This window comes from Schistocerca piceifrons, chromosome 10, assembly GCF_021461385.2.
Source record: "Schistocerca piceifrons isolate TAMUIC-IGC-003096 chromosome 10, iqSchPice1.1, whole genome shotgun sequence".
Lineage (NCBI taxonomy): Eukaryota > Metazoa > Arthropoda > Insecta > Orthoptera > Acrididae > Schistocerca > Schistocerca piceifrons.
In genome coordinates this window covers 16,392,072-16,414,224 of record NC_060147.1, presented here as the reverse complement: position 1 = coordinate 16,414,224, position 22,153 = coordinate 16,392,072, and the positions used below count along the sequence as shown (strand labels likewise).

The following is a 22,153-nucleotide window of genomic DNA, read 5'->3' as shown; positions in this document are numbered from 1 at the left end:
TTTACGGGCGTATTTAAATTGGTCAGTATTCTGCCCAGCCTGAGCATCCCTGAGTGGGTGATTTGTGGCCGCCTTACACAGGTCCGTCATATCTGTTATGTTCTGATGGTATTCCAGGACACTTTTGTTTAATTTTTTTTAAATTCCTTCAAGTTTGTAAATTCTTTTATTGCCATTAATCGTGTGTGTGCTGAGACCTGTTTAAATTTTTTTAAATGGCGGTGTTGGAAGCTTCACTACCTCACCGTACTTTACTAACAAAGTTCTGTATTTACTTTAGTAGCCTGTTTAATCATCATCATTTATGACTGATTATGCCTTTCAGCGTTGAAATGGTTCTGAGCACTATGGGACTTAACATCTATGGTCATCAGTCCCCTAGAACTTAGAACTACTTAAACCTAACTAACCTAAGGACAGCACACAACACCCAGTCATCACGAGACAGAGAAAATCCCCGACCCCGCAGGGAATCGAACCCGGGAACCCGGGCGTGGGAAGCGAGAACGCTACCGCACGACCACGAGCTGCGGACTTTTCAGCGTTCAGTCTGGAGCACAGTCCCCCTTATAAAACTCCTCCATGATCCCCTATTCAGTGCTAACATTGGTGCCTCTTCTGATGTTAAGCCTATTACTTCAAAATCATTCTTAATCGAATCCAGGTACCTTCTCCTTGGTCTGCCCCGACTCCTCCTACCCTCTACTGCTGAACCCATGAGTCTCTTGGGTTACCTTGCTTCTCCCATGCGTGTAACATGACCCCACCATCTAAGCCTGTTCGCCCTGACTGCTACATCTATAGAGTTCATTCCCAATTTTTCTTTGATTTCCTCATTGTGGACACCCTCCAGCCATTGTTCCCATCTACTAGTACCTGCAATCATCCTAGCTACTTTCATATCCGTAACCTCAACCTTATTGATAAGTTAACCTGAATCCACCCGGCTTTCGCTCCCATACAACAGAGTTGGTCGAAAGATTGAACGGTGCACAGATAACTTAGTCTCGGTACTGACTTCCTTCTTGCAGAAGAGAGTAGATCGTAGCTGAGCGCTCACTGCATTAGCTTTGCTATACCTCGCTTGCAGTTCTTTCACTATGTTGCCATCCTGTGAGAATATGCATCCTAAGTACTTGACACCGTCCACCTGTTCTAACTTTGTTCCTCCTATTTGGCACTCAATCCGTTTATATTTCTTTCCCACTGACATTATTTTCGTTTTGGAGATGCTAATCTTTATACCATAGTCCTTACATTTCTGATCTACCTCTGAAATATTACTCTGCAAACTTTCAATCGAATCTGCCATCACAACTAAGTCATCCGCATATGCGAGACTGCTTATTTTGTGTTCACATATCTTAATCTCACCCAGCCAGTCTATTGTTTTCAACATATGATCCATAAATAATATGAACAACAATGGAGACAGGTTGCAGCCTTGTCTTACCCCTGAAACTACTCTGAACCATGAACTCAGTTTACCGTCAACTCTAACTGCTGCCTGACTATCCATGTAAAGACCTTTAATTGCTTGCAAAAGTTTGCCTCCTATTCCATAATCTCGTAGAACAGACAATAACTTCACCAGCAGCAGTGGCTATGCGGTTCTAGGCGCTTCAGTCTGGAACCGCGCGACCGCTACGGTCGCAGGTTCGAATCCTGCCTCGGGCATGGATGTGTGTGCTGTCCTTAGGTTAGTTAGGTTTAATTATTTCTAAGTTCTAGGGGACTGATGACCACAGATGTTAAGTCCCATAGTGCTCAGAGCCATTTAGACAATAACTTCCTCCTAGGAACCCGGTCATATGCCTTTTCTAGATCTATAAAGCATAGATACAATTCCATGTTCCACTCATAACACCTTTCCATTATTTGTCGTAAGCTAAAGATCCGGTCCTGACAGCCTCTAAGAGCCCTAAACCCACACTGATTTTCATCGAATTGGTCCTCAACTAATACTCGCACTTTCCTTTCAACAATATCTGAGAAGATTTTACCCACAACGCTGATAAAAGAGATACGTCTGTAGTTGTTACAACCTTTTCTGTTTCCATGTTGGTGTGATTACTGCTTTTGTCCAGTGTGAAGGAACCTGTCCCGACTCCCAGGCCATTTCAATTATCCTGTGTAGCCATTTAAGATCTGACACTCAAATACAGTGGAATGTCAGGTCTTAAATGGCTACACAGTGTAAGAGGTCCGAGCAGATGTAATTTCGATGTATTGCTCATGCGCTGCCTGCGATATGCAAGGTATAAGAGAATCTCTGACCAGAGAGCAGTGTTGACTGCAGTAGGAACTGTGTAGCTGTAGCAGTAAGTTGTTGCTAGCGAGCAGTCTGCTCTGGTGTGGTCTGGTGTATGGTGTTGGCTGGCCCGGACGCGGTGCAGCGATGCCGGAGCCTGAGTATTATTGTATAAGGTAAAAAGCAGCCTCGCGCATATGTAGTAATGTTATCTCAAGTCACATGTTAATGTTTTAAAAGTCTCGTAATAATAATCTTCTTCATAAAAAGTAACTTTTAACAACCATTCACTTCAATTTAAAGAATTTACTAATTTCTCTCATCCATGATCATCCCGATTATTGCAATAGAAAAATCAGTTGCTTCCTTTCATAAATGATAGATGGGTCGGCCAGCATTGCACAGAGCTGTGCCGGAAAAATTCATTGTAAGAGCAGATAGATCCGGCGACTTCATTGAGGTAAGAATTTTTCCTTTTTTTATTCAGAATGATCTTTCAGGGCCATGACACAGCACTGCTGTCGTCCAAAATTTACCAGGTTAAATTCACAGTGAATTATTGAAAAGTCATAAGTGAGCGACAATTTAATTGAGAGGTCAGTTACATTGTTTTATTACCAGGTTACTGAATTTATTTTTTTATTGGGACGTTACACTGAATGTGAAGACATAATTATAATTTTTACTGTTGAGAGGTTTAGGAATTTTTCTGTTGTGAGGTTACGCTAAATGTGAATGAATTTTGAGCTTGGATTAAATCAGAAAGAATTTTTTGTGGAGGTTAAATGCGAATGAATTTCTGTAGGGAGGTTATAAATGGGAATGAATTTTGTGGGGAGGTTACACTGTGAAAGAATTTTGTTTTGAGGTTACACTAAATTAGAATCTTATTCACATTATTTTTTTTTATTTTGTGGAGAGGTTACAACAGGATAATTGAAATGGCCTGGGAGTCGGGACAGGTTCCATCAGACTGGACAAAAGCAGTAATCACACCAATCTTTAAACGTGGAAACAGAAAAGATTGTAACAACTACAGAGGTATCTCTGTTTACTAATGTTCTTTAATTTTTTTAAATTGTTGTATTGCTATAAATTACTTGATTGCCGTTAGTGGCGTGTTTAGAAGGCTGTTTATTGTCGTTCTGCCAGTTTCTGTAAGGTACGAATAAAACATTCGTGAAAATCTCAACTCGACAGTAAACTACTAGAAATTTGGCCCCGTTTCCCAACTTGTGGTGTGGCTTGTAGTAACCGTAATCACCGTGTGTGTCAGTCACGTACGAGCATGTCAGATGTTCAGTGCTAAGCGGTGCAGACAGTGGGGGCTGACCTTGTCGTGTATGAAGAAGAATCCGTAGGTGATGCTGGAGGTGTAGATGCAGGCGGAGGTGAGGAAGACGCCGTAGAAGCCGATGGCCCTGAGCAGGACCCCGGACAGAGCCATGCCGATGGGGACGCCCAGCATCAGGCAGACGTTGACCACGCCGATGCGAAGCGTCCGCTCCTCCGGAGTCGTCACGTCCCCCATGTAGCTGCCAACACACACCAGCACGCGGCCACCGGTCACCACACGGGGGTACACTGAACGGCTGCAGAGCTGCTGGGCACTACAGGGTGTCACAAAAAAGTACGGCCAAACTTTCAGGAAACATTCCTCACACACAAAGAAAGAAAAGATGTTATGTGGACATGTGTGCGGAAACGCTTCATTTCCATGTTAGAGCTCATTTTAGTTTCGTCAGTATGTACTGTACTTCCTCGATTCACCGCCAGTTGGCCCAATTGAAGGAAGGTAATGTTGATTTCGGTGCTTGTGTTGACATGCGACTCATTGCTCTACAGTACTAGCATCAAGCACATCAGTACGTAGCATCGACAGGTTAGTGTTCATCACGAACGTGGTTTTGCAGTCAGTGCAATGTTTACAAATGCGGAGTTGGCAGATGCCCATTTGATGTATGGAATAGCACGGGCCAATAGCCGTGGCGCGGTACGTTTGTATCGAGACAGATTTCCAGACCGAAGGTGTCCCAACAGGAAGACGTTCGAAGCAATTGGTCGGCGCCTTAGGGAGCACGGAACATTCCAGCCTACGACTCGCGACCGGGGAAGACCTAGAACGACGAGGACACCTGCAATGGACGAGGCAATTCTTCGTGCAGTTGACGATAACCCTAATGTCAGCGTCAGAGAAGTTGCTGCTGTACAAGGTAACGTTGACCACGTCATTGTATGGAGAGTGCTACGGGAGAACCAGTTGTTTCCGTACCATGTACAACGTACGCAGGCACTATCAGCAGCTGATTGGCCTCCACGGGTACACTTCTGCGAATGGTTCATCCGACAATGTGTCAATCCTCATTTCAGTGCAAATGTTCTCTTTACGCATGAGGCTTCATTCCAACGTCATCAACACAGATTTTCTGTGAACGTTTGGGCAGACATTGTTGGTGATGTCTCGATTGGGCCCCGTGTTCTTCCACCTACGCTCAATGGAGCACGATATCATGATTTCATACGGGATACCCTACCTGTGCTGCTAGAACATGTGCCTTTACAAGTACGACACAACATGTGGTTCAAGCACGATGGAGCTCCTGCACATTTCAGTCGAAGTGTTTGTACGCTTCTCCACAACAGATTCGGTGACCGACGGATTGGTAGAGGCGGACCAATTCCATGGCCTCCACGTTCTCCTGACCTCAACCCTCTTGACTTTCATTTCTGGGGGCATTTGAAAGCTCTTGTCTACGCAACCCCGGTACCAAATGTAGAGACTCTTCGTGTTCGTATTCTGAACGGCTGTGATACAAAACGCCATTCTCCAGGGCTGCATCAGCGCATCAGGGATTCCATGCGACGAAGGGTGGATGCATGTATCCTCGCTAACGGAGGACATTTTGAACATTTCCTGTATCAAAGTGTTTGAAGTTACGCTGGTACGTTCTGTTGCTGTGTGTTTCCATTCCATGATTAATGTGATTTCAAGAGAAGTAATAAAATGAGCTCTAACATGGAAAGTAACCGTTTCCGGACACATGTCCACATAACATATTGTGTTTCTTTGTGTGTGAGGAATGTTTCCTGAAAGTTTGGCCGTACCTGTATAAGTAGCGCAAGGTGTCTTGTAGATTAAGCTAATAGAAAAAAGTCACCCCTCAAAAAAGGTGAACTTATACACTCCTGGAAATAGAAAAAAGAACACATTGAGACCGGTGTGTCAGACCCACCATACTTGCTCCGGACACTGCGAGAGGGCTGTACAAGCAATGATCACACGCACGGCACAGCGGACACACCAGGAACCGCGGTGTTGGCCGTCGAATGGCGCTAGCTGCGCAGCATTTGTGCAACGCCGCCGTCAGTGTCAGCCAGTTTGCCGTGGCATACGGAGCTCCATCGCAGTCTTTAACACTGGTAGCATGCCGCGACAGCGTGGACGTGAACCGTATGTGCAGTTGACGGACTTTGAGCGAGGGCGTATAGTGGGCATGCGGGAGGCCGGGTGGACGTACCGCCGAATTGCTCAACATGTGGGGCGTGAGGTCTCCACAGTACTTCGATGTTGTCGCCAGTGGCCGGTGGAAGGTGCACGTGCCCGTCGACCTGGGACCGGACCGCAGCGACGCACGGATGCACGCCAAGACCGTAGGATCCTACGCAGTGCCGTAGGGGACCGCACCGCCACTTCCCAGCAAATTAGGGACACTGTTGCTCCTGGGGTATCGGCGAGGACCATTCGCAACCGTCTCCATGAAGCTGGGCTACGGTCCCGCACACCGTTAGGCCGTCTTCCGCTCACGCCCCAACATCGTGCAGCCCGCCTCCAGTGGTGTCGCGACAGGCGTGAATGGAGGGACGAATGGAGACGTGTCGTCTTCAGCGATGAGAGTCGCTTCTGCCTTGGTGCCAATGATGGTCGTATGCGTGTTTGGCGCCGTGCAGGTGAGCGCCACAATCAGGACTGCATACGACCGAGGCACACAGGGCCAACACCCGGCATCATGGTGTGGGGAGCGATCTCCTACACTGGCCGTACACCACTGGTGATCGTCGAGGGGACACTGAATAGTGCACGGTACATCCAAACCGTCATCGAACCCATCGTTCTACCATTCCTAGACCGGCAAGGGAACTTGCTGTTCCAACAGGACAATGCACGTCCGCATGTATCCCGTGCCACCCAACGTGCTCTAGAAGGTGTAAGTCAACTACCCTGGCCAGCAAGATCTCCGGATCTGTCCCCCATTGAGCATGTTTGGGACTGGATGAAGCGTCGTCTCACGCGGTCTGCACGTCCAGCACGAACGCTGGTCCAACTGAGGCGCCAGGTGGAAATGGCATGGCAAGCCGTTCCACAGGACTACATCCAGCATCTCTACGATCGTCTCCATGGGAGAATAGCAGCCTGCATTGCTGCGAAAGGTGGATATACACTGTACTAGTGCCGACATTGTGCATGCTCTGTTGCCTGTGTCTATGTGCCTGTGGTTCTGTCAGTGTGATCATGTGATGTATCTGACCCCAGGAATGTGTCAATAAAGTTTCCCCTTCCTGGGACAATGAATTCACGGTGTTCTTATTTCAATTTCCAGGAGTGTATTTACATAACATCAAATATTATAGCACATACTTATATTAAACTAATAATAAAGTATCAGAACCTAATTAAGACGTCAATGTTAGCAAAAAGATTTGGAAGTGTTTCGACGCGAACCACCGCCCCCAACAACATGTCTTGCGTGGACTGAGACGCTACTCATTACGCTACATCAACAATATGTTCCCCTTGTACTTAATCATACTGTGTTACCCCTTACTGAAAATGTTAATCATAGATAATTATGTTACTAATTTAAATTTAATTATAACAAATTGTGTCAAGAACAATGCGTTTTGAGTGGATCTTCAGCGTGTCGCTGCCTTCAAATAGCCTACTCTCATAATACGCAAGTTACAATAATTCTTTTGCCACGAATATGTTTCTCATTATTTTCTTGGAACGAATCACACAGTTAACAACGGGTTTTCCAGTGATTCTTAATTTGCTGGTGCTCAGAAACGGCATATGTACATATAGGCTTGAAATGAATGCCAATATGGCGCCTCACAACTCTGTACAGAAGGGAGGCGGCGTTCGTGTGACGCAGGTGGCGTTGTGCCATCTCATTGGTCAACGCTCAGACGCACGCTCAGAACATCTGACGTGCCAGATATTGTTCCGCACGATCGGAAAGATTCCCCAGCGTGCTGTTCCACGTTATGACGTCAGAAACCCGGCACGCTCAACGCTCAACGTTCGGATGCACGGTCCGTGTGCCGACAGCTTAAGGGTGGACCAACAACATGGTGAATTCCAGCATTACTGATGGATGGCGGCACGAACTTGTACGTCATTTTCAGCCAGGTGTCCAGATACTTTTGATCACGTAGTGTACCTAAGTGATTAATATAGCAAGGTCACTGGTTACTTCAAGCGCGAAATAAACCTTTGAAAATGTGATATGCTGGTACATTAATAACCAGTGTAACCACCAGAATGATGAATGCAAGCGTGCAAATGTGGATGTATTTCGTTGTACAGGTGCCGAACGTCAGCTTATGGGATGGAGTTAATTACATATAGCACTTGGTCGGTCAGTACAGGGACGCTAAATTTGCCGTCCGATGATGTTCCATATGTGCTCCACTGGAGACAGATCACGTGATCGAGCAGGTCAAGGTAACAGGCCAACAATATGAAGAACATGGTGGGTTACAACAGCGGAATGTGGACGAGCGTTATCCTATTGGAAAACACTCCCTGGAATTCTGTTCGTGAGTGGTAGCACAACAGGTCGAACCACCAGACTGACGAACAGTTTGCCGTCAGGGTGCGTGGGATGGATACGCGACTGCTCTGCTATCTTAATGATCATCAGTAATAAGCAATTACTAGCAACCCTTTGTGGTCACCATTTCAAGTAATTCGCGAAAATGTCATCAGTTTGAAAAATAATGCCAAAGCATGCCAAACCTGGATATCATTATTTGCTTATTACTTTGCAAATGATTGCGTCTCACATTAATGTGTAATAATTTTCGTTCCTGGGAACAACTATTTTTCAGTTCTAATGTTACGTATCCGTTCTGCGAAACGGAGCGTGGAATGTCAGATCCTTTAATCAGGCAGGTAGAGTAGAAAATTTAAAAAGGGAAATGGGTAAGTTAATGTCAAATATAGTGCGAATTAGTGAAGTTCGGTGGCAGGAGGAACGAGACTTTTGGTTAGTATACAGGGTTATAAATACAAAATCAGGTAGTGGTAATGCAGGAGTAGGTATAATAATGAATAAAAAAATAGGAGCGCGGGTAAGCTACTACGAACAGCATTGTGAACGCATTATAATAGTCAAGATATACGCGAAGCCCACGCCTACCACAGTAGTACAAGTTTATATGCCAACTAGCTCCGCAGATGACGAAGAAACTGAAGAAATGTATGATGAGATAAAAGAAGTCATTCAGATAGTGAGGAGAGACGAAAATTTAATAGTTGTGGGGGACTGGAATTCGATACTAGGAAAAGGAAGAGAAGGAAATGTAGTAGGTGAATATGGACTGGGGGTAGGGAATGAAAGACGAAGCCGCATGTTAGAATTTTGTACAGAGCATAACTTGATCATAGCTAAAACTTGGTTCAAGAATCATGAAAGACGGCTGTATACGTGGAAGAGGTCTGGATATAATGAAGGGTTTCACATACATTGTATAATGGTAAGACAGAGATTTAGGAACCAGGTTTTAAATTGTAGAACATTTCCAGGTGCAGATGTGGACTCTGACCACAATTTGTTGGTTATGAACTGAAGAAATTGCAAAAAGGTAGGGTTTTAAGGAGATGAGACCTGGATAAACTGAAAGAACCAGAGGTTTGACAGAGTTTCAGAGTGAGCATTAGGAACGATTGATAAGAATGAGGGAAAGAAATAATGTATAGGAAGAATGTGTAGCTCTGAGGGATGAAATAGCGAAGGCAGCAGAGGATCAAGTAGGTAAAAGACGAGAGCTAGTATAAATGCTTCGGTAACGAAAGAAATGCAGTAAATGAAGCATGTGAAAAGGAATACAAACGTCTCAAAAATGAGATCGTCAGGAAGAGCAAAACTGCTAAATAGGGGGCTAGAGGATAAATGTAAGGATGTAGAGGCATTTATCACTAGGAGTAAGATAGATACTGCCTACAGGAAAATTAAAGAGAACTTTGGAGGAAAGAGAAGCAGTTGAATGAAGATCGAGATGGAAAACAAGTTCTAAGCAAAGAAGGGAAAGCATCGCCAAGAAGGATTCAGGATTCACACTCATTGCAGTGGAAGTTCGAAAACATAACAAAATAAATTTTTTTACCTGCAAAATTTCATCATTTTTTCACTTACAAATGGCAGCATTTATTGCTATAGGTCCACTTTTCTTCATAAGTAAGAGAGATTCTTCGATGAATTTTGCACAGCATACAAACCATGTTTAAAGGTGTGTGAAACTCTATAATTTTCCAAATCTATTAAAAACTGTGATAAAAATTGAGGTAATTAACTGTAAAATTTGTGTTTTTTCTAAACATGAAGTTTAAAATATAACAGTTCATTCGTTTTTTCATAAATTAAATAAATTCTAGAGTTTCATACACCTGTGAGTATGGTTTGTGTAAATTCATCGAAGAATCTCTCTTACTTATGAAGAAACGTGTACCTATAGCAACATAAGCAGCCAATAGAACTGAAAAATGGTGAACTTTCACATGTAAAAAAAATATTTTGTTATTTTTTTGACCTTCCACTGCTATGATTGTGAATCTTGAATCCTTCCTGGTCATGCTGACAAAGTTTCATGAATTTATTTGTAAAAGTATAGACAGTGGAAATTAAAATGTCCTGTGGTGTCTCTCTTGCTCCAAGTCAGACCGTTTGACGTCCTACCCCCCATAACCTAGGGAACATGTGATAGTCACTGGCCGCTAAGTCAGGACTATAGGGTGGGTGGGTGACTATGTTCCACTGAAACTGTTGCAGGAGAGCAACGGTTTGCCGAGCGATGTGTGGGCGAGCGTTGTCATGGAGAATGTGTACGACTTTGCTCAGCATTCCTCTTCTCCGGTTCTGAATTGCCCGTTTGAGTTTTTTCAGAGTCTCACAGTACCTGTCAGCGTAAATTGTGGTACCAGCGATTCAGCTCCGACGAGGAGGTGAAAGGAGAGGTTCATAACTTTCTGAACAGCATGGCGGCGAGTTAGTACGACATGGGCATACAAAAACTGCCACAGCGTCTGTGGATGACATCGGAAGTTCACTGAGGCTTTTTGCGGATGATGCTGTGGTATATCGAGAGGTTGTAACATTGGAAAATTTTACTGAAATGTAGGAGGATCTGCAGCGAATTGACGCATGGTGCAGGGAATGGCAATTGAATCTCAATGTAGACAAGTGTAATGTGCTGCGAATACAAAGAAAGAAAGATCCCTTATGATTTAGCTATAATATAGCAGGTCAGCAACTGGAAGCAGTTAATTCCATAAATTATCTGAGAGTAGGCATTAGGAGTGATTTAAAATGGAATGATCATATAGAGCTGATCGTCGGTAAAGCAGATGCCAAACTGAGATTCATTGGAAGAATCCTAAGGAAATGCAGTCCGAAAACAAAGGAAGTAGGTCACACTAAACTTGTTCGCCCACTGCTTGAATACTGCTCACTGGTGTGGGGTCCATACCAGATAGGGTTGATAGAAGAGATAAGAGAAGATCAAACGGAGAGCAGCGCGCTTCGTTACAGGATCATTTAGTAATCGCGGTAGCGTTACGGAGATGATAGATAAACTCCAGTGGAAGACTCTGCAGGAGAGACACTCAGTAGCTGGGTACGGGCTTTTGTTGAAGTTTCGAGACCATACCTTCACCGAGGAGTCAAGCAGTATATTGCTCCCTCCTACGTACATTTCGCGAAGAGACCTTGAGGATAAAATCAGAGAAATTAGAGCCCACACAGAGGCATACCGACAATCTTTCTTTCCACGAACAATACGAGACTCGAATAGGAGAATCGATAGACGTACTCAAAGCACCCTCCGCCACACACCGTCAGGTGGGTTGCGGTGTAGATGTAGATGAAACAAGTATGCATCTGTCCTCGGGGACACACCTAGAAGCGGTTCGTTTTTGCTCAGCACGACGGCATCTACCAGCGGGACAACGCAACGTGTCACACAGCTCACAGTGTACATATGAGTTCGAAGAGCACTAGGATGACTTTACCGTACTCCCCTGGCCACCAAACTTGCCAGATTTAAAACCAGTCGAGAATACGTGGGACCAACGGGCTGTACATGCCAGGGATCCTCAACCGAGATACATACCTCCCTATGGCACTGGAGTCGACATGGCTCCTCATCCCTAATCTTCCAGAACTTCACTATCTCTCTTCCTGCACGTCTTGCAGCAGTTCGTGATCGGAAAGGTGGTTATCCAGGCTTATGTGAGGTGGTAACATTAATGTAAGTGGACAGTGCATTTCGTGACTGTGCAGTGAGCAGATCACGTCTCTATGTTTTGGTTCTCTTTTGCTAATACTTTGACCAGTTGGACACCTCCGAAGGTTCCTCTTGATCTTCAGAAGACAGTGAATGAAATAATGAGTTGAATGAATCACTAAATAAGTAGTGACATCGTCACACAGCACGACTTACCGGTCGCTTCTGAAAATGTACCAGATTAGTAAAGATTTTCATTAGACACGAAACCTTTCGTCAGTCTTACTGTAAGTCTTACTGTAAGGAAAAAAAAACATCAAAGACGTTCATAGCATTGCACCTCAATGTGGAAAACAGCCAAAACACCATTCTTTCTTCGTCAGCTAATCGGAATTCGCCATTTCGCGATTGTGTCTGCGTGAAACGATACACCACTCTTATCTACATCTACATCTACATGGGTACTCTGGAAATCACATTCAAGTGCCGTGCAGAGGGTTCATCGAACCTCCTACACAATTCTCTATTATTCCAGTCCCGTATACCGCGCGGAAGAACGAACCCCTCTATCTTTCCGTACGGGCTCTGATTTCCCTTATTTCATCGTGGTGATCGTTTCTTCCTATGTAGGTCAGTTCCAACAAAATATTTTCGCATTCGGAGGAGAAAGCTGGTGATTGGAATTTCGTGAGAAGATTCCGCCGCAACGAAAAACGCCTTTCTTTTAATGATGTCCAGCCCAAATCCTGTATCATTTCTGTGACACTCTCTCCCATCTTTCGCGATAATACAGAACGTGCTATCTTTCTTTGAACTCTCTCTATCTACTCCGTCAGCCCTATCTGGTATGGATCCCACACCGCGCAGCAGTATTCTAAAATAGGGCGGACAAGCGTAGTGTAGGCAGTCTCCTTAGTAGGTCTGTTACATTTTCTAAGTGTCCTGCCAATAAAACGCAGCCTTTGGTTAGCCTTACTCACAACATTTTCTGTCTGTTCCTTCCAATGTAAGTTGTTCGTAATTGTAATACCTAAGTATTTAGTTGAATTTACGGCTTTTAGATTAGACTGATTTACCGTGTAACAGAAGTTTAACGAGTTCCTTTTAGCACTCATGCGGATGACCTCACACTTTTCGTTATTTAGGGTCAACTGCCACTTTTCGCACCATTCAGATATTTTTTTCTAAATGGTTCTGCATTTTGTTTTGATCTTCTGATGACTTTATTAGTCGATAAACGAAGGCATCATCTGGAAACAAGCGAAGACGGCTGCCCTTCTTCTAGTCAAGTTGTGCCACAAATTTCTCTTCTCTCCAATTCTATTCAATACCTCCTCGTTAGTTATGTCATCTACCCATCTAATATAGATATAGGTAACGTACAGCAAAGAGCCTATAACACTACCTTGGGGAACGCCACAAATCACTTCTGTTTTTCTCGATGACTTTCCCTCAGTTACTACGAACTGTGACCTCTCTGACAGGAAATCACAAATCCAGTCTCATAACTGAGACGATATTCCATAAGCACGCAATTTCACTACAAGCCGCTTGTGTGGTACAGTGTCAAAAGCGTTCCGGAAATCCAGAAATACGGAATCGATCTGAAATCCCTTGTCAATAGCACTGAACACTTCATGTCAATAAAGTGTGTTTCACAGGAACGATGTTCTCTAAACCCATGTTGACTGTGTTCTTATCGCAAGAATGAGTGCACTTTAAACACTGTCACACTGATAGAAAACGTTTAATGGGAGTTTGCGGGCGACACAGATGATTATGACGTACGACTATAGTGGCTGGTGTGTGTGATAGATCGTAATGACGGGAATGTCCCACATTACGCGCAATGCATCTTTTCAGTGAACTACAATTGTTTCTCCTCTGTGGGGACAATGTTACAATGTACGTAGCAGCAACAAAGAAAAACAGTTATGTTGCTAAAACAGTAGCGGAACAGCAGAGTAACTGAAAAACGCGCTACACAATTTAGAAGGCGCTACAAATGTAATTTCAACAGTTGTCATTCACGGGAGGATGCATGCAACATAGCGTGACATTTACGATCCTGCCGCTCTGTAGCTACTTGCACGCCGCTAGTCTAGCAACCGTCGAAGTCGTTTTTGAGGCAAGAATGCCGTCCTGTGTTGCTGCATTTATAACTGTTGTTGCGGACTTCTCTCTGGGGACTGGTTTGATGCAGCGGTCTACACCGCTCTGCAAACCTCTTCATCTGCTGCGTTCTGTATCTGTTTGAAACTGCTTACTGTACTCAAGGCTTGCTCTTTCTACAATTTTTACTTCTCATACTTTCTGCAGTTCCCATATCATTGCTCCGACAGCCACACCCTCATTTAAACTTATAAACTTACATGCATATGATGTCTGTTCTTTTGGACATGTCAGAAAGAACAGACACCATTGATGACCTGCAGCCGTCTAGAACGAAATTAGAATTATATTAACAGCTTCAGCTGCTAACAGGTGTTGATATGTGTCAACTGGGACAGGTGAAAATGTGTGCCCCGACCACGACTCGAACCCGGGATCTCCTATCCCCGTTGATATATACAACGCCCGTTAGCAGCTGAAGGTGTCGATATAATTCTAATTACCCCTTCAATTAGTGAACTTGTGCTACACGCTTCTCCAGTTACATTTACGGAAAAAAATCCGAACACCAAAACATAGTTAATGCACAGTAACGAAATCTCGGGATTAAAAAAAATGGTTCAAATGGCTCTGCGCACTATGGGACTCAACTTCTGACGTCATTAGTCCCCTAGAACTTAGAACCAGTTAAACCTAACTAACCTAAGGACATCACACACATCCATGCCCGAGGCAGGATTCGAACCTGCGGCCGTAGCGGTCAAATCTCGGGATTATTTTAGTCTAAGTATCATACTGTAGTCATTAACGTTGCAATATCACAGGTTAATGTAAGCACGAGAAAAGCCATTGGAAATGTGAAATGCTGGTACGATGGCTATTCGGAAAGTAAGGAGCGATAGGTTGCGAAATGGCAACCACAGTGAAAATCAAAACCTGCGCTACTGGCCATTAAAATTGGTACACCACGACGATGACGTGTTACAGACGCAGAAATTTAACCGACAGGAAGAAGGTGCTGTGATATGCAAATGATTAGCTTTACACAGCATTCACACAAGGTTGGCGCCTGTGGCGACACCTACAACGTGCTGACATGAGGAAAGATTCCAATCGATTTCTCATACACAAACAGCAGTTGACCTGCGTTGCCTGGTGAAACGTTGTTGTGATGCCTCGTGTAAGGAGGAGAAATGCGTACCATCACGTTTCCGACTTTGATAAAGGTCGGATTGTAGCTTACCGCGATTGCGGTTCATCGGATCGCGACATTGCTGCTCGCGTTGGTCGAGATGCAATGACTGTTAGCAGAATATGGAATCGGTGGGTTCAGGAAGGTAATACGGAACGCCGTGCAGGATCCCAACGGCCTCGTATCACTAGCAGTCGAGATGACAGCCATCTTATCCGCACGGCTGTAACGGATCGTGCAGCCACGTCTCGATCCCTGAATCAAAATATGGGGACGTTTGCAAGACAACAACCATCTGCACGAACAGTTCGACGACGTTTGCAGCAGCACGGACTATCAGCTCAGAGGCCGTGGCTGCGGTTACCCTTGACGCTGCATCACAGACAGGAGCGCCTGCGATGGTGTACTCGACGACGAACCGGAGTGAACGAATGGCAAAACGTCATTTTTTCGGATGAATCCTGGTTCTGCTTGCAGCATCACGATGGTCACATCCGTGATTGGCGGCATCACGGTGAAGGCACATTGGAAGCATGTATTCGTCATCGTGATACTGGTGTATCACCCGGCGTGATGGTATGGGGTGCCATTGGTTACACGTCTCGGTCACTTCATTGAACAGTAGACGTTACATTTCAGATGTGTTACGACCCGTGGCTCTACCCTTCATTCGATCCCTGTGAAACCCTACATTTCAGCAGTATAATGTACGACCGCATGTTGCAGGTCCTGTACGGGCCTTTCCGGATACAGAAAATGTTCGACTGCTGCCCTGATCAGCACATTCTCCAGATCTCTCACCAGTTGAAAACGTCTGGTCAATGGTGGCCGAGCAACTGGCTCGTCACAATACGCCAATCACTACTCTTGATGAACTGTGTTATCGTGTTGAAGCTACATGGGCAGCTGTACCTGTACACGCCATCCAAGCTGTGTTTGACTCAATGGCCAGGTGCTTGTTCTGGATATTGATTTCTCAGGATCTATGCATCCAAATTGCGTGAAAATGTAATCACATGTCAGTTGTAGTACAATATATTTGTCCAATGAATGCCCGTTTATCATCTGCATTTCTTCTTGGTGTAGCAATTTTAACGACCAATAGTGTATTTGCAACAGTTAGCTACACCTTCCAGCTACTTCTCTACACAGTCGCCGCTCAGACTTAGTCACTGCACCAACTTTTCAATTCCCTCGTTATAGAAAACAGCCGCCAGTGCTTTTCGACAATTTTCTACTCTGGACTGCACTCGTTGTCTGTGTCAAAATATTATTTTCATAGCCAGCGGTTCATTTGAGCAGAGATGAGGCTCAGGGGTAGCCAATTAAGGACTCTATTGTGTGTGATCAAACACTTTTCATTGAAAACGCTGCAGGAGCATCTTCATTGCCCCTGCAGAGTGCGGCCGAGAATAGTCGTGTAGAGAGAACTGCATGACAGTTACGTTATGTGGATTGCATAGCTTCAGGCGACATCTTCCGCCAGGCCCCCATACTCGGCGGGAGTCGCTAATTTCCAGCCACCTTTACGTTGTCACTGTGAGCTCAGAACTGGAAAAAAGCGACATGATGCGATCGACGGGCGTACTGGACACAGTGCCCAACGCATCTGTGCAAAGCTTCATCAGATTTTCACAGATTTTTCCTTTTCACGGCCGATCTCTCCTTACTTTCCGAACTCTCCGAATAATCCTCGTACATTAATAACTGGTGTAAACGCCAGAATATTGAAAGCGAGCATGGAAACGTGCATGTGTTGTGTGGTACAGGTGCCTGATATCAGTTTGTGGGATGGATTTCAGTGCTTGTTGCTCTTGGTCGGACAATTCAGAGATGGTTAATTCATACAATGAAGGCTTTCATGACCGGATGGTACTGTCGTTGGTAATTCTTCAGGGTTATATGGCCGTTTCGTCCAATACTACGTTGTTGGACATCTACAGAGGTATGGCTGGTCCTGCTGAGTCCTGCCGACTGTCAGCAGGACCAGCCATACCTCTGAAGATATCCAACGTAGGATTGGACGAAACGTTAGGAATAGAAGAATTCCATGGACCACAGCCATATAACCCTGAAGAATTACCAACAACGGTTAACTCAGTTTGTTGATGACGCTGGAGTTGTCGTCCGATGATGTCCCATACATACTCGATTGGAGACAGATCTGGTGATCGAGCAGGCCGAGGCGACATGTCGACACTCTGTAGAGCATCTTGGGTTATGGCAGACGTACGTGGGTGAGCGTTATCGTGTTGGAAAACACTCCCTGAAATGCTGGACGGCGCAATAGGTCGAATCAGTAGACTCAAGTACGATTTTTCAGTTAGGGCGTGTGGGATAACTACTAGAGAGCTCCTGTTGTCATAATTAATAGCACCTGAAACCAACTCCAGTGGGTCTAGCACGCAGAGAGGTTGGTTGCAGGTCCTCAAGTGGACTCCTACTAATCAGTAGTCGTCCACCACAGGCACCGAGGCAGAACCACGATTCTGGGATCAGGAACTTTTCACCTGCCTCGAGATGACTGGGTGTTTGTGTTGTCCTCATCATTTCATCATCATTAATGAAAGTGGCGGGATTGGATTGAGCAAAGATTGGGAATTGGTTGTTGTTCTTGTTGTGGTCTTCAGTCCTGAGACTGGTTTGATGCAGCTCTCCATGCTACTCTATTCTGTGCAACCTTCTTCATCTCCCAGTACTTACTGCAACCTACATCCTTCTGAATCTGCTTAGTGTATTCATCTCTTGGTCTCCCTCTACGATTTTTACCCTCCACGCTGCCCTCCAATACTAAATTTGTGATCCCTTGATGCCTCAGAATATGCCCTACCAACCGAGCCCTTCTTCTAGTCAGATTGGGCCACAAATTTCTCTTCTCTCCATTTCTATTCAATACCTCCTCGTTAGTTATGTGATCTACCCATCTAATCTACAGCATTCATCTGTAGCACCACATTTCGAATGCTTCTATTCTCTTCTCGTCCAACCTATTTATCGTTCACGTTTCACTTCCATACATGGCTACACTCCATACAAATACTTTCAGAAGCGACTTCCAGACAAATATATACACGGAGTTAACAAATTTCTCTTCTTCCGAAACGCTTTCCTTGCCATTGCCAGTCTACCTTTTATATCCTCTCTACTTCGACCATCATCAGTTATTTTGCTCTGCAAACAGCAAAAGTCGTTTACTACTTTAAGTGTCTTATCTCCTAATCTAATTCCCTCAGCATCACCCAACTTAATTCGACTACATTCCGTTATCCTCGTTTTGCTTTTGTCGATGTTCATCTTATATCTTCCTTTCAAGACACTGTCCATCCCGTTCAATTGCTCTTCCAAGTCCTATGCTGTCTCTGACAGAATTACAATGTCAACAGCGAACCTCAAAATTTTTCTTTCTTCTCCATAGATTTATAATACCTACTCCGAATTTTTCTTTTGTTTCCTATATTGCTTACTCAATATACAGATTGAATAACATCTGGGAGAGGCTACAACCCTGTCTCACTCCCTTCCCAACCGCTGCTTCTCTTTCATGACCCACGACTCTTATAACTGCCATCTGGTTTCTGCACAAATTGTAAATAGCCTTTCGCTCCCTGTATTTTACCCCTGCCACCTTTAGAATTTGAAAGAGAATATTCCACTCAACATTGTCAAAAGCTTTCTCTAAGTCTACAAATGCTAGAAACGTAGCTTTGCCTTTCTTTAATCTATTTCCTAAGATAAGTCGTAGGGTCAAAATGGTTCAAATGGCTCTGAACACTATGGGACAACATCTGAGATCATCAGTCCCCTAGAACTTAGAACTACTTAAACCTAACTAACCTAAGGACATCACACACATCCATGCCCAAGGCAGGATTCGAACTTGCGACCGTAGCAGTCGCGTGGTTCTGGACTGAAGCGCGTAGAACCGCTGGGCCACACCGGCTGGTATAATATAATAAAGTAATGGATTAAATGATAATAACATTTTGAAATGCATGGCTTTTTAAAATGTATCGAGTTAATGAGATTAATTTTTCGGTATGAATGACAAGCACAATAAGCTGAGCTATGCCTGGAAATAAGTTCGTATTAGTTCATATTATTTTGCAGGTCGAAGTAGTTTCTTTCTCCGCTGTAGATTTGTGTTTACTATTCTTTATAATGCTACGTTTGGTCGCCGTATTCACCTTTGAAGTCTTGACCGTGTTCCCATTAAGCTTATCGGATCTTCGTAATTTTCCAAAGTACACAGGTGGGCTTCAGGTACTGTAATTATTGTACTATTTGAAATAACAACTCGCACGACCTTTCTGTTAATAAAACAATACTGTGTTTTTCTAAACGGTGCACATATGAAATACATACTCCTCACTTATTCATAGCAACCCCAAAATGCCGGTCTACAATTACTCGCTAAAAATGGCGTGCTTCTCACTCGGTCACTAGCTGAGCGCGAATCCTTCCTTCCTCCTACTGGTACCAGAAAAAATCCTGTTTTTTTACAACTGAAAGTCAAAAATACGTGACGGTAGGCATAGGCTCTATGATGGGCTACCGCTTCATCTTCTCTCCTTGCCTTTAAAGAAGACGAATACAAAGGAAATGCAAAAGGTTTATCACAAGTCCAGAGTAGAAAATCGTCGAAAAGCACCGACGGCTGTCTTCTGTAACGAGGGATTGGAAAGTTGGTACAACGCTAAGACAGACGTGTAAGTCTGAGCGGAGACTGTGTAGAGAAGTAGCTGGAAGGTGTAGCAGATGGTTGCAAATGAAACAGTTTTGATTTTCATTGTGGTGTCTATTTCGCGAACTATAGTTCCTTACTTTCCGCATAGCCCTCTCATGTTAGGCGTACATTCACGAACCATGATAAATAATTACGAACAACATTTTTAGAACGGCAGGAGTGTGGCCCACAAGATGTGGGATTCACGTAGAAAAATTATAAACGTTGTGCCAGATGATAGTCTCAAGGTGGAGACTAGTTGCAGGTTAATAAACGAGTATCTGTGAGCAGCACGTGGCTACTTCATCTACTCACCTACACTTAAGTCGTACTGGTGTTTCCTCATCTCTGGGAATTCAGCAAAGAACTGCCGCAGCTCATCTGCCGCACATTCTGCTCGCTAGACGCTCCGCCCACCTCCATTACGTTCTCGTCATCGTCGTAATTACCTCACCCACTGCAGTCTGTATCCTAATCCGTTTTATTTTATGTCTCTTCTAGTACCTGCTAACGCGGCCCAGCTGCTCGCAAAGAAGCCCCGAGTTTTTTCATGGATTTCGCATTACAGCTCCGCGATTGCCTTACTTAACATTCACGCAGCGCCAGTTGCATGGTGCCTATCTCGCAGCTTGCAGGAGCAACAAAAATTTGTTTTCAGTGTTTCGGGTGATTACTGATCGAATCTAAAAATTCGACAAGCCGTCATAATCTACTCATTTTACATTTACATCTACATCTATATGATTACTCTGCTATTCACAATTAAGTGCTTCGTAGAAGGTTCAATGAACCACCTTCATGCTGTCTCTCTACCGTTCCACTCTCGAACTGAGCGCGAGAAAAACGAGCACTTAAATTTTTCCGTGCGAGCCCTGGTTTCTCTTATTTTATCGTGATGCACATTTCTCCCTATGTAGGTGGGTGCCAAGAGAATGTTTTCGCAATCGGAAGAGAAAACTGGTGATTGAAATTTCATGAGAAGATCCCGTCGCAACAAAAAACACCTTTCTTTTAGTAATTGCCACTCCAATTCACGTGTCATGTCTGTGACACTCTCTCCTCTATTTCGCGATAATACAAAACGAGCTGCCCTTCTTTGTACTTTTTCGATGTCATCCGTCAGTCCCACCTGATGCAGGATCCCACACCGCACAGCAATACTCCAGAATAGCGCGGACAAGCGTAGTGTAAGCAGTCTCTTTAATAGACCTATCCCAACTTCTAAGTGTTCTGCCAATGAATCGCAGTCTTTGGTTTGCTCTACCCACAACATTATCTATGTGATCGTTCCAATTAAGGTTATTTGTAATTGCAATCCCTAAGTATTTAGTTGAATTTACAGTCTTCGGATTTGTCTGAATTATCGCGTAATCGAAATTTAGCTTATTTCTTTTAATACTCACGTGAATAACTTCACATTTTTCTTTATTCAGGGTCAATTGCCATTTTTCGCACCATACACATATCTTATCTAAATCATTTTGCAATTCGTTTTGGTCATCTGATGACGTCACAAGACGGTAAATGACAGCATCATCTGCAAACAATCTAAGACGGCTGCTCAGATTGTCTCCTATATCGTTAATATAGATCAGGAACAATAGAGGGCCTATAAAACTTCCTTGGGGAACGCCGGATATTACTTATGTTTTACTCGATGACTTTCCTTATTACTACGAACTGTGACCTTTCTGACAGGAAATCACGAATCCAGTCGCACAACTGAGACGATACTCCGTAGGCACGCAGTTTGACTAGAAGACGCTTGTGAGGAACGGTGTCGAAAGCCTTCTGGAACTCTAAAAATATGGAATCAATTTGACATCCCCCGTCGATAGCACTTACTGCTTCATGAGTATAAAGAGCTAGTTGTGTTTCACAAGAACGATACTTTCTGAAGCCGTGCTGACTATATGTCAATAAATCGTTTTCTTCTAGGTACTTCATAATGTTCGAATACAGTATATGTTCCAAAACCCTACTGCAAATCGACGTTAGAGATATAGGCCTGTAATTCAGCGGATTACTCCTACTTCTCTTTTAGGGGTATTGGTGTGACTTGAGCAATTTTCCAGTCTTTAGGTACGGATCTTCCTGTGAGCGAGTGGTTCTACATAATTGCTAAATATGGAGCTATTTTATCAGCATACTCTGAGAGGAACCTGACTGGTATACAATCTGGACCAGAGGCCTTGCCTTTATTAAGAGATTTAAGCTGCTTTGTTACACCAATGATATCCCTACATGAAGTTACTTCAATATCTGTCTGTGACTCTCCATACGAGATGATATACTGCGTGCTCGCTATCACTAAATTCTCTGTCCAGTCACAAATTTCGCTTGGGACCACATATGATGGTACTGTAGTTTC

At 44.1% G+C, this 22,153-nt stretch overlaps 1 protein-coding gene across 1 annotated transcript in view; it reads right to left on the bottom strand.

Annotated features, from left to right (window-relative positions):
• The window catches only part of LOC124719036 (solute carrier family 46 member 3-like), a 364,910-nt gene that overhangs the window by 252,237 nt on the left and 90,520 nt on the right, over positions 1–22,153 (bottom strand). The window contains exon 2 of the mRNA XM_047244704.1: positions 3,585–3,786. Coding sequence (XP_047100660.1) covers positions 3,585–3,786 — 202 coding nt within the window. The remainder of the gene's footprint in view (positions 1–3,584; positions 3,787–22,153) is intronic.